Genomic DNA, 13,495 nt, shown 5'->3' on the forward strand with positions numbered 1-13,495 from the left:
ATGTGGAGATGAAATGCAACACATGGGAAAACTTGGTCGTTTTCCTGATTATCTGCCTTCTTTCAAATTCTAACATATGTACAGTACAGAGATGCTGTGAAAATGTAAAAATGAAAAGCACTTACCCAAGACACTGCCTAATTCAAGTTCTAATTGTCTAGAAAACATGACTAGTTGTAATGTAATGCCAAACTATGTCTCTGTTTAATGGTTAGCCGCTCTAATAATCCAATTCCTAAGCAGACTCAACTCTTACATTTTAAAACTAGCTTGGCCTTAAAGATGTGCCAGGCAATCCATTTCTAATGTAAGTAGCATGTGGATAAAGACATCTCTCAGTTCAGTGAAGCAGCAGATAAATCACACATGAATTTAGCATTGGCTATTGAGTAACTAATTACAGTGAGCTGTAACGTGTTAAATGCCCAGCAGGTGGTATTGACGTATTGTTGTGTATCTCTTATGAATATGTACATGGTAATGCTGTGATTTAGCCAGTAGAACCTGCATGGGGGCCATTTTCACATGCAATTGCCTTGGGATGTCCTTGCACCCAAGAGCTCTCAGCCCTCTACCAATGCTAAATTGAAGGTAATTCTCATAATAATGAGTTTGAGGTGACTGGACTTTTGGCATTATATTAAGGTAGCTGTTGCTGTATGGGCTACTGATGATTAAACAGGCCCGGCTACTGAGTATTTCTGTGATAATGGACCTAGAACCACATAGAAAAATGTCACACAATTTCCATTATCACCTTGTAGTTGACCTGGAGTTGGCTACAGAATATGACCAATGTGGTATCAAAGTTTTGAGGCATATATCTAGTATGTAACAGCTCACTGAAACTATAAAATGCCTGTTCAAAATGAATGGCACATAGTAGCCAGAATGGGAGAAACACAAATAACAGTTCATTTGCAATATCTGAAGGTAATTCTTTCACCTTGCACATCTCTCTACTTTGCCTGGGGCTGGTAAAAAAAAAAAAAACTTCAAAGCAATCAAATCAGTCCTTTCCCAGAAATATCCTCTAACCTGCATTGCCCGACTGTTCAATGCTTCTAACCAAATGTTTTCCTGCCTATCGGAGAATTCAGAATTTTGCCTGTTTTAGTTTATCAATGTGATAGCAGAGTTTCAGTGCTGGCCCCAGCTTCAATCCCAGGTATTTCATGATCATGTCACTCTTCAGGAGAAGCAAAGCGTTTCCATCTATCTCCTGCCAAACAGAAACACAACATTAAATCATAAATATTCCCCAAAGTTCCAATACACTTATGACAATGAAAATGTACTAAAATAACGCCCTTCACCTTATATTGCCAAATGATGCTTCTGGGCATATTATTTTTCTATTTTAATGTATCAGGCCATAAACCGGTTTCTGTCTCCTCTGGTATGGTGTAGTTGTAAAGGAGCCAGACACCAACATTTAAGGAATATTCCAGAATAAGAAATACAAACAAAAAAAAGTGCTGCCTGAAAACAGCATTTGTCAATATAGCAGCAACAACCTTTTTTTATGAAAGATGCAACATACAACAACAAAATCAATCAATTAATTTAAGACTATACCTGATAAAATACAATTAAACATTTGTTGATCGATTTATCTTCCTGTTGTCCTATTTGGGGTTTCACGTATAGTTGATATTACTACAAGTATTTGAAGGCTTTTCATGAAGATTCAAGATTCCCCACACAGCTCAGGGACCCAAGGCTCAGTGGGCATCCTCTGATCCCATGGGCAAATCAGCGTCTCATTATACCCAGATGTCTGCTGGCTACCAGCCTGTGAAGGACAAAGACCAGCCCAGCAAATCTCCGCCCCCAAGCTCACTCAGTGTCTGGGCTATAGGGGTCGGTGCAGAGCAGCGAAGAGAAACAGTTCAAGTCGGATCTCACCTCCCTAACCCCAGGAGTGCCAAAAGCCAATGCGACCTGCCCCTGGAGTCCCTAGCGAAGACCGGCTGCCTCGTACAACCGGTTTTGAACTTGCGATCTCTGGGTGTATGACTTACCTGCACACCGCACGGCAGTACTTTTACCAGGTGAGTCATTCAGAGACCCCCTCTTGTTGCTTTTTAATGATAAAATTTTCTCAATGTGTATATTCTATTGCTATGTTTAATAATATGCATCTACATTTTTTATTTGTATATGACGAACATACAATGTAACAAATGTCTGCACTCATAGGAAAAACAAATTCAAAAAAGTAATTTTCATCATTCTTGAACTTGCAAGCTAAAAATATGTTACTGATATCCTGACACCAGAAACTCAAAGCATTAACCTGCCTATTACTGCCTAATTAAGTGATGTGCATGAATTGGTGTTTACTGTATTCAAACTCATGTAATGACTAAAGGGATCTGGGTGACTGAAGTGAAATCCACATCATTCAATATCACAGCTTAATAACAGCATCTTCAGTAGTTACTGTCCCCTACATAAGTGGCACTAATGACGGATGTCACTATCTCCTGTTTACATATTTGTGAATATCTCAGACACTTGTCTGCAGAATTGTAACCGTGCAACCATAATCAACGCCAAGATTTGACTATACCTGATAAAATACAAAGATTCCAGCTTACTGCTTTATTTAAAAGCCTTTCACAATTCAGATTACCGGTTGTTTAAAACGTACATGTTTCCTGAATATCTCTACATGTGGCCCCAAAGCATGGGGGTCTGCATCCTTCACAAACCAGACCACATCTTCCACTGTCCAGGTGGACGGGTCTTTGCTGGGTGGAGGGGCGGTCTCCTGTGTCTCAGGTGAAGGACTATAGGCTAATGGAAAAAAGGAAAAGGGGTCTTGTCATTACATGAGTGAGAAAAATGAAATCCTGTTAGACAATTCTGTAATTCCTCCTAGTATTAGGAATGTGGTTACCTTTCAGCTCTTTTAGTAAAGGTTTGTTATTGCTACAGCATAGAGAGGGAAAGCATTATTAGGCAGTATTGTTTTCAGAGGCTATGAGAAGACTTATGGTGATGAATGTTTTAAAATGACTATGTCTATTCTACATTTTAAAGGCATTATAGCGAATACAATTATTCCATAAAGCTTACCTATAATGCACGTCCATTTGCCATGTGGGTCTCACGTGAAGTTTTGATAGAAACACATGTCACTGCAAAAATGCATTTTTTGGGTTAAAAAAATACTGTCAAATTGCAGTTCACCTCAGACATGTCTTATGGGGGTCAAAGGTCAAACTAACCAGGAAGTGTAAGCAAAACAGACTACCTGAAAGTAAGACTTGAAAGAAAGAGTTTTCTTTAATCAAGTATGGGTACCAGATATTCGTTTTTATGGAAATACAAGGTTTGCTCCAACATGTGCTTCTTTAAAAACTGCACGTGAGACATACAGAACGAAAGTGTACGACAGTGTGGCACCCGAGCCCACTGAACTGAATGGAAAAGCAAGGGCTGGATGCAAACTGCATGCCATATGGTTCAAAGATGAACGTTTAAGTGTTCAACAAAAGAGCAAGCTCTGTAGTCGAGAGTTGACTACATGTCTTTTGTTGATACCAGAATTATGTATTCATCAGCCGCAAGGAGGAGATCCATTAGAATGGGGAAGATGGTATTATTTACTGCAGCTGAAAGGAATGCAAGACTATCCGGGAGCAGCTTATACTGCAGGACAGAATAATTTGGTCTATGAGGACTGTGCCTCCCTTCTCTCTGTCCTTGCAATGTGATTCTGGAGTCACTGCTGCTGTGGAGAAAAACAGTCATCACACAGCAGTATCACATAGCAGGTGGAAGCACAATAAACAACAAGAATCAACGACCGCCTTGGGTCAGTGCAGGGATGGTACGGCCGCTGCCTTAGCTTCTCAATACCGTGAACTCAGATAACACGAAGAACAGCAGCTTTCTTTTTTTTTTTTTTTTTTACGTGGAGAATCTAAATGAATGGCATCTTTCAATTCAGTTAAAGAGAAAGTAGCGTCATTTAAATTTGTGTTTCACATTTCACTTAATCACTTTGTGGTGTCTGCAATAATTCCGGTGGTCCCAATTCTGCAGGCCCCACCTGCTCTATATCTATTTACGACACAGGTAGTTGTGGCTGGCAGAGTTGAAAAGTTACATTTGATCTCTAGCTCAAGCTCAAACAAGGTTTAAAATAAAAAAGCAGATTTGGAGAAAATAATTAGTTAATATTGGAGCACCATACCCAGAACCAGAACCCAGAAGGTGCTTGTATGTGTGCACCACGCATGTATCCACCGTGTTATTATTACCACTTCTATTTCCTTCCTGGAAGGCGCTGGGGCTGGATGCCTGCCTGCACGGGCCTATTGGGGAGGGCCCTCCCGGGAACCTCTGGCAGGAGCGGTAGCCATAGGAGGGCTTCGGTGGGTAGGGAGAGCTCATCAAGTTAAACGCAGAGTCAGAGGGGTCCACAGAGTATCTCTTCGGATCTATGGGGTCGACCAGGTAATCTTCCGGCATTGAGGTTTCTGCTGCTTTGAAAAAAACAAAAAACAAAACACACATATGGTAAGACATTTTTAATTCTGAAAGCTATCATACGGAAAAGTCTTGTTTCTAAAAAAAAGAAAAACAGCAGTTACAGTCTGTGAGGCTAACCTGCAAAACTTGAGGGTGAAGCAACCATTTTATTTTGTTTACTTAAGCTGGGTAATCTCTACAGTAAGTAAAAGTAAAATAGGCAGATATTCTGAATGGCAGGGTGGGAAAAGTACAGCCACAGTCACATTTTAAGGCATTTATGTTTTTCACTTGGCTGGGTTTAGTGTTGCTGAACACTTGAAGTAGGCTTTCCAGATGTGCAATTTATAATTAATTCTAAACACCACTTAAACATATTACAACTTCCCCATAAACAACCCAGTTCAAACCTGTACTGTTGTATGGTTCATGAACTCAAGCTAATTCCTAAAAAACAAAAACAAAAAAAAAAAACACTTGACCTGATTTAATTTGTTTATTCCAATCATAACTCATCTATTTAGGGGATTAGACACACATGAACAAGGACAATACAAGTGACCGTTACAGGAGTTTTAACCTTTACCTGGAACATACACTCATCCCTCAATTACACGTAAACTCAGTGAGCGTAGCGTAGTGTAGAGATACAACATATACAACAAATACAATACAATATTCTGTATTATCTATGATATCATACAATATAAAACAACCATTGCCTAATGAAGTCTGTAACGGAACTAAGGATGGGCCGGTATAAAATGTCCATGTAATTAACAAAAAACAAAAAAATAAAAGTCAAGCTCTTTTTCATGGAATGCTTTAAACATGCATTTGAATACTAAGACATATGTTATTGGATTTATATGTGCAGTTTAGGTGGCACTGCTGCACATGCAAGCTTCCAGTGTTGTTACTAATGATTATTACACATGTGGACTTTGTACAAAAGAAAAAAAAGTGTTTTCACTTACCTAATGGAGTCTGAATACTGTAACTTGTTTAAACAAAACTACATTGAGAATAACTAGGCCATCCCGCTACAGTCGCTTGTATTCTTCAAAACCATTATCAAAATACAATCAGTTCACAAAAACATCTTCCTCAGACACTTTGTTAAGGTTGCAAGTATCAGCACTTGGTTTAGAAAATGCAAACTGCTGTCCTGATGGTGATTGACAGCAAGGTAGAAGTGGATGAAAAGCTCAAGTGTGAGTCACCATCTCCATCGTGCAAGCTCGCCATTAATAATAGACTGCACATATACATACACGACGGCTATAACACCTTTTTTACAACATGCCATAAGAACTGTGCACCTCACAAACCACACTGACACGATGCTGAGTACTACTGAGACTTTTCGTTGAATAAAAGGGTGTTCATGTGAAAATGACCTCTTTGTTCCTAGGAACATGAACATAGCATTAATTTGTATACTTTAATTACGATATTGGAGTAGAACAACAGGAACGGTATTGATACCTTATTGTACCAAAACACAAAACTGGTACACAGACTCATCCCTACCTGGAAATCTGTACATCAAAGAACTTGAAACACATTATTTTTCCATTAATCCATACATTGTCAGTTCTGAATAACACATGTACCTGGTTGCTGTCTGGGAAGCAGACAGAGTACTTTGAATAAAATAAGAACTAAAAAAAGAAGTGTTTTATTGGGTTAAATTATTCGTTTGCAAAATGAAGCGTTTGCCTGTGCTTGAAATAGACAGATAAAAGACATTTAACTTCTGCCGTAAACAAACAAACAGTCTTACAGCGCCAATGTAAAGATACAAATGCTATCATCAGTACACACTATCAGGCTACAAAACACTGTATGCATTACCATTTACAAAACACAGTCTCAAAAGCATTTCAAAATGTGTCAAACCACCCATGATGAAGAAAACGCTGCCTGACACAAATAAAGTAATTAAAAAACGCTTGCAGATCTACGATTTGCATTTCATAAACAGGATTACCACATTTTACTGCTACATAAATAAATGCTACAGGAGAACAATGAAAAGACTCCTGGACCCCTTCAAACCACAGCTGACATTCCACCCTTTGCATGCTTGAACCTGCTGACTGTACTGTTAATTTCCATCGTGCCAGCTAGCCATTAACAATAGACTGCATACATACATACATACATACATGCATGCATGCATGATTGTTCTAATACCTTTTTTACAACAAGCTATAGAGCTGTGCACCTCACAAACCGTACAGAGACAAGGTTCCAAGCAGCTCCTACCTGCCTGGCTCACTGTCTGGTGCTTGGATATTTCAGTGCTGGCTCTGGGGAAATTGGTCTATGCTCCTGTGCATAGGATATTTACTTGTGCATGACTAGATCACCACAGCAACCAAAAACCAGAGAGCGTAACAGAGCACAAAAGCCAGATTCTGCCAGCTCCATGTCCTCTGAACACAGCTGTGGCCTGCTTGCAATGTCTTCCACTTGCAGAGTAAACAGTGAAGTGGCATACTACTACAGCTATGGCCAACACTTTTGCATGAACCTATAGAATTAACTTATTTTGCTTCAAAAAGTCGAATGAAACCTGGTGAATGCATATTGAATTACATACCGCTTTGTACCTTTCCCATATACACACTTAAAGATCAATCAGAGAATAGTGTGTCATGGTAATAACACAGTATGCAGCAGGTTTGTCCGCCTTTAGATGTTTAGAATGAGATATATTTAATAACAGGAAACACAGAAGTAATTTGCTGATGCCCAGTTTGATTCTTAGGTGATGTTCCCTCTTATTTCTGAAAGCGCATATGTGCTAGGATCTTTTTTGTACTTTAAAAGTAAAAATCCAACAAAACATGTGCTCTTTAACTCTACAAGTCCTCTCTACCTGTAACTTTTATTTGGCAACATATGATGTGTGGTTAGGCTTGATAAATCGATTGAAAACTCATCTATCAAACTGATTGCAAGCTGTTGATTTCCGGTGTTCTTGCGCGGAGCACAGCAGCTGGTGTCAAAATAGAAAAGGGAGGAGTGTAAAGATAGAGCAGTCAAAATGAAGTTATGCGTCGAAAACTTGCGAAATAAAAATAAAAACATTTTAGTTTGTTTAAGAAACAAGTACGTTAATGCATTATTATTATTGCTTTACTATTAATTATTATTTTACTTTGTGAAGTGCATTCAAAAAGTTGTTTTATAAATATCAAACAATTGACAGTTTTAACGGGAGTAATGAAAGGGAATCGAGCGTCACTGCTGCAACTGAAGCGGCGACAACAATGAGAAGAACCCGATAAGCTTGTGCGAAATGGCTTGCTTTGCACGCTTACCTGGCAGATATTTTTGATTGCTTCAATATTCTTAACACATCACTCCAAGGACGAGATATATTTGTCTTTCTATCACTGACCAAATCGAAAGCTGGATCGAGAAGCTGTCTATGTGGTACAATCACCTAAACCGTGGCAGCCTAGAAGCATTGGTCATTTTTTACTGTTGGCTGTAAAATATTGCTCAGTCATTTTTATTGCTACAACTAGGGGGTCACAGTGCAGTGAAGTTTAAGAACCGCTGCTCTGTTATAACATGACATTTTCGTTCACCTTTCGTGATTACAGTGGTTTAAATATTTTATTTTTAAACTAAATTGTTTTAGTTCAGTAATTGTGGGCACAGTTTGTTAAAGTTGCAGTTTAAATGTGGGCATTTCAAGCAATACAAAAAATGCTCGTCTTTTACGTACTTGCTTTTAAAATTGATTCATAACATGGTTTCAAGAATCTTGAAAAAATGAATTGTTGATTGCTACACTAAGTTTATGGGATTTAAATGGTGTTTTATTTTATGGGAAACCAGTGTCCCCTGTAGTGGATCGAGATCAACTATGAAGGCGATGTTAGAAACTTAGAAAGGTATACCGGTACACATATCAATGTGATCCAATTGTGATGCAATTAAAAGAGGATTTGTGCTCTAAGCTGTCTCTTTTTATGTTTGGTAACACATGTCAATGCATGTCAAAGAGTAAATATATGTGGAAAGGGTATTTATTTAATGGGTATTTAGTGTGATGGTGTAACTACAGTTAAACGGTTAACCGATAGAAATAAAAACAGTTTAAACCGATTTTTTATTAAACAATATTTACATCCATAATGAGTACCAGTTAAAACATATATGGATCCATATCGAAACGTACTCCACGCTCAAGCAGCACAAAAGAAGGAAACTTCTGAATCTTCAACAGCAAACCATTCAGACAGGGCTGTGTAAAATTGGATTTTCTATTCCAGCACAGCCACTGGACTTAGGGCAAGCTACTTGACCACTTTGCGCCTCACATTTAAAACAAGTTTTAGCAATATTAAAATGACATACAGTAGTGTGTGTCTATTCCCTCTAAAACAGGCATTTGTACAAAAACAAAGATACAAGATAAAAGATAATGCTCTTTCCCCACAGATGACACTAATAATTTCCACAACATAGTCTCAGAATACTGATTGCAGACAAGGTTTCTATGGTTACCTGCTCAGCACATTACACATGCATTCAATATTATTCCTAGACACCTGCTGTACATTCAAACCATTGCACATGCATATTGGAAACCTGCCTGGACAATATGCACACCCCTGCTTTTTTCTGGTTGACTCTTGACATTCCACATGATTACAAACTCGCTTTGTAATCCATATAGGACAATGGTGGGTGCTGTATGATACAAGCGAATCTCCCCTTCATGTGAGGACATATCAGCTATCCACATGTGGACTTAATGACCGCTCTGACTTTTAATAGGGGGAATTCAGCTTGTACCTTACAGAGCACTCTAGACTACACACAGACAAAAAAAAAATGTGTGTATATATATAATATATATATATATATATATATATATATATATATATATATATATATATATATATATATATATTTCTTCTACATATTATTTATCACCAATGTTGACTGTTACGTGGGTAAAACAAAAAGAGAATTAAAAAACAGAATTTGTGAACACAAAAGTTCTATATGCCTAAATCATCAGTAGAGAAAAATTTTAACCCAATGGGACGTAACAATTGCTCCTTTAGATTGTTGGGTTTTGAATATGTTAAGAATCTAAGGAGGGAGGGGTGCTGATCGTGATGAAATACTGTTACAAAAAGAAGTCAAATGGATACATATGCTTTTAACTGAATCTCCAAGAGGGTTAAATGAGGAACTTTCACTGTGTAGTGTATGCGATTTCACTGTGTAGTGTATGCGATTTCACTGTGTAGTGTATGCGATTTCACTGTGTAGTGTATGCGATTTCACTGTGTAGTGTGTGAAGTTTTAAGATTTCACTGTGTAGTGTATGTTATTTCACTGTGTAGTGTATGAGATTTCAGTGTGTACTGCATGCAATTTCAGTGTGAAGTGTCAGTTTGAACTATGTCCCAAAACGGCCATTATATATATATATATATATATATATATATATATATATATATATATATATATACACACACACATATACACATACACACACACACACACTAATTTTAATGTCATTTCCATGATGCACAAAGAAATTTCAGGTGTATCACATTAACAGCGGGGTTTACCATGTATTGTAACACAAGTAAAAGGTGTATTTGCTATATTTGTTGAACACATGCTGTATTTTGCAGGTACTCACTGGAGTGTGCATTCCCCTCAAAGTACTTCTCACTGTGGTAGGAGGCTGCACTGTGCTGCATGAAAGGCTGATCACTGAAGAGATTCTCGCAATGCAGGCTACGGCACAGCTTCTTCAGAAACCTCAGCACATAGCCAATGCTGTTCACTACTGGCAGGCTAAGGAGGTGCTGTTTTCCATCAAACGTGGCTGCAAACCAAAAAACACCAAACTGTTAATGCAATTCTCACGTGGATCCACCTGTTTTGTTACCAATTTAATTGTATTAAATGTACTGTAATTAATAACCTGATTTCATTTTATTCATTCAGATTCCTGTATTGCTATGTACGTGTAAATTGTATTACATTTTATTGTGTGAAAAAGTTGTGATCCTTGCTCTTCAGACCTCTAAGCCATTTAAGGTAGATCACTTCTAACAATTTCACCATAGGAGAAAAAACTCAAAGAAAAGCACACTTTATAAAACAAGGTCAGCCATAAATGGAAACTGAACTCTCAGATATACAGACAGATTGATGAATCGGGCCATTGCCTTCCTTCTATTCTTTTGATTTCTATCCAGGTACAAAGTATATACTTTGAAATGAATTCCAGTGTTCAAATACTACATCCAGAGCTGATAATCTTTACCATATTGGCTGTGCAAAGGCACAGGTGCGGATTTCAATGCATAGATTATTTGCAGTTGCAAAGTCTGAATGGTTTTCTCCATTGGTAATAAAAATGTAAGCCTGGGTTAAGGGCAGCTGAACACTTCCCTTTTTTATCATCCCCCTTTTTAAGTCATCTGTCAGTTTAAAAATGTATTCATATACAAATGTATGTGCTTATTATGGAATACATTTACTCAAGAGCTACACTGCATGAATGGATTCTCGCTCATTTAGAACGTGTCTGACCCCCATCCTACTTATTGTAGAACAGAATAATTAAATTAAGGCAACCTACAATACAGCTCAAGGTACAGGAAAGAATACTTTTAAAGCGGCACGCTTATTAAAGAACGCTTAATTACTTCATTAAGTGTCACCCTGTTCTGGCTATCAGTTTGTAAAGTCTAAGGCACACCCTCTATAGGGATCACTATCAATACAATACTGTAGTAAATCCACAACTGGGTTGACAGGGCTTGGCACGTACAGTGCAAATCTAAGCATTCATTTGAATAGCCAGTCTTTTAAATATGAACATAGGAAAATGTATGGGCCATTTGATTCATCAATGCTAGTCTAGTTCCTAGTGGATGATTGGTCCCATCATTTTGTCAAGTCATATCCTAAAGGATCCCAATGACTCAGCTTCAACAAGGGAACTTGTTAACCCCTTCCTTACACTCACCACTAACTATGTGCAAAAGTCAGTTAATGTGCCAAGTTTAAAGTACAGTACACCCTAGCTTGGGATTCAAGCCTTTTGTTATATCAAGGGGTTTGTTACAGCGAAAGGACAATCAAAATTAACAATAACCTGTTGGAGTAAGTTAATGAGATGAGATTGTAAATAAAAGTAGAATTACGTGTTCCTGTTCGTCTCATGTATGCAGTATTCTGCCTTTGCTTTATCCTATTTGTTGAAGAATTAAAATGCAGTATAAAAAGCAAACAATCCCGAATTGAAGCTGAACGTTTATTCCAAATCAATCTGACATAATCATTTCAAAGAGCACCAAGTCTTAATCCAACATGCAAGAATCCCAAATTGAGCTTTTATTCCAAATCAACCCGACATGAAAAGTTCATCAGATCCTCAAGTTTTGGGGGTTTTTTTTGTTGTTTTTTTCTTTAATCAATTTTGCTTTGCTGCGTGGTTGTTGTCCAAGCCAGAAAACAGAGTGCTTTTTAACAACCTATATTCACTTTGTTGCAACATATAATTATTTTCATTTCAGAGGCATAGTTATACAGCGCACACTTTTTATTAAGACAAAATAATTGGCTTCACTGTGGAGGTGGCATCCCGTTCGTACAGACCAGGGTGTTGACAGTATGAGTTTATATTGTTTTTTATTTGGGTCCAGGAGCCAGGCTTGTTATAATGAAGGGTGTTATATCTAGGGTGTACTATATTAGCTGGGGTTAACTGTGTTGGCTCCAACTCCCTTAAGCTATGTTTCCTCTATCTACTTTCAAAGCCAGAATACAGTCTGAAAGTATAATCCTTTGAAAGCTGATGTTACTGAAGACCCACCATGACAAATGATGAAAATGTTGTGGTTCCATACCTGATATTTTCTCTCCACCATAACCTTGAGTGAGCAGAGAGAAGACGGCCTTTTGCTGGAACGCGCAGTCAATGCATGCTTGCACTGCTTGCTGCAACACTACAGATGGTCTGTCTGGCCCAAAATGATCTGGAAGCTGTTGTACTTTTTTCCTGTCAAGATTAGGACCTGTGTTGGCTTGCTTGTTTATATAAATGCAAACTGTAAATACAATACAGGAAGAAAATACAGAAAAAAAAATTAGCAACTGAAATCTACAGTGGTTAAAGCTACTCTTCACACAATTTTAAAAACAAAATGAATAACTGGTACAATCATTTTTATTATATAATGGTACAGGATACACTACTGTTAATCCAATTACAAAAATATTAATTGATTTTTGACACTACTAGTATAAAACTGCTATAAATTTATCAAAAAGTGAACAGCATCAGACGTGCTGTCAGATATCAGTATTGCATCTACACTATAGAACAATGAACACATTACACTGAATAAATGTCAAGCTGCATGCTTTGCAATAAAACCTGACAAACAGTTCCATATTACAATCCCATTTTAAGGAAAACTCTAGAAGCCAATAGATATATCTTTCAGAAAGCATTTAAAAGGGTAAATCATGAAACTAAATATAGAACCATTTCCTTTTGTCCTTTTTTTTAAAAACCTGGTGAATGCACAGTATTGATTTGCATGTTCATGGCAGAGATAATGTCTGATGAACTCATTTCAAAGTGTGATACGATATTTGCTACTCTGTGGTGCATCTTATAAAGTTCAATTAACTTGTCTTTTTGTTTGTTTAAATCTTGTAAAGTGCCTTGCTAACATTTTATTTCAGGAACAGACTGGGTCACCCAGGCTCACTAAATGGAAGCCTTTGTTTTTGCAATTCTTCTTATTTCACAGATTCTGGACTCAGAACCTTACACTGGCTTTACTGATCTCAAGCTCCAGTCTTGGTGTTATTTTTACTACTTTAAGTCCCCTGCTGAAAGCAGTATCTCCTGTACATTGTTATTTTCATTACAGAAATAGTGCAGCTTTCCTGTTGCAACTGCTTTTTAAATTCATGCTATACAGCCTATTACATTCAG

The 13,495-nt window shown here is 37.6% G+C and overlaps 1 protein-coding gene across 4 annotated transcripts in view; it reads right to left on the reverse strand.

Annotated features, from left to right (window-relative positions):
• The window catches only part of scml4 (Scm polycomb group protein like 4), a 37,905-nt gene continuing 24,410 nt past the window's right edge, over positions 1-13,495 (reverse strand). For 3 of the 4 annotated variants that reach the window (XM_041251278.1, XM_041251281.1, XM_041251280.1), the window contains 5 exons: positions 12,396-12,596; positions 10,172-10,360; positions 4,275-4,499; positions 2,657-2,802; positions 1-1,222 (listed from right to left, as the gene is read on the reverse strand). In XM_041251278.1, coding sequence (XP_041107212.1) covers positions 1,097-1,222; positions 2,657-2,802; positions 4,275-4,499; positions 10,172-10,360; positions 12,396-12,596 — 887 coding nt within the window. In that variant the 3' untranslated portion in view covers positions 1-1,096. The remainder of the gene's footprint in view (positions 1,223-2,656; positions 2,803-4,274; positions 4,500-10,171; positions 10,361-12,395; positions 12,597-13,495) is intronic. The other variant, XM_041251279.1, reaches the window with a different exon arrangement.

This window comes from Polyodon spathula, chromosome 5, assembly GCF_017654505.1.
Source record: "Polyodon spathula isolate WHYD16114869_AA chromosome 5, ASM1765450v1, whole genome shotgun sequence".
Taxonomy (NCBI): domain Eukaryota; kingdom Metazoa; phylum Chordata; class Actinopteri; order Acipenseriformes; family Polyodontidae; genus Polyodon; species Polyodon spathula.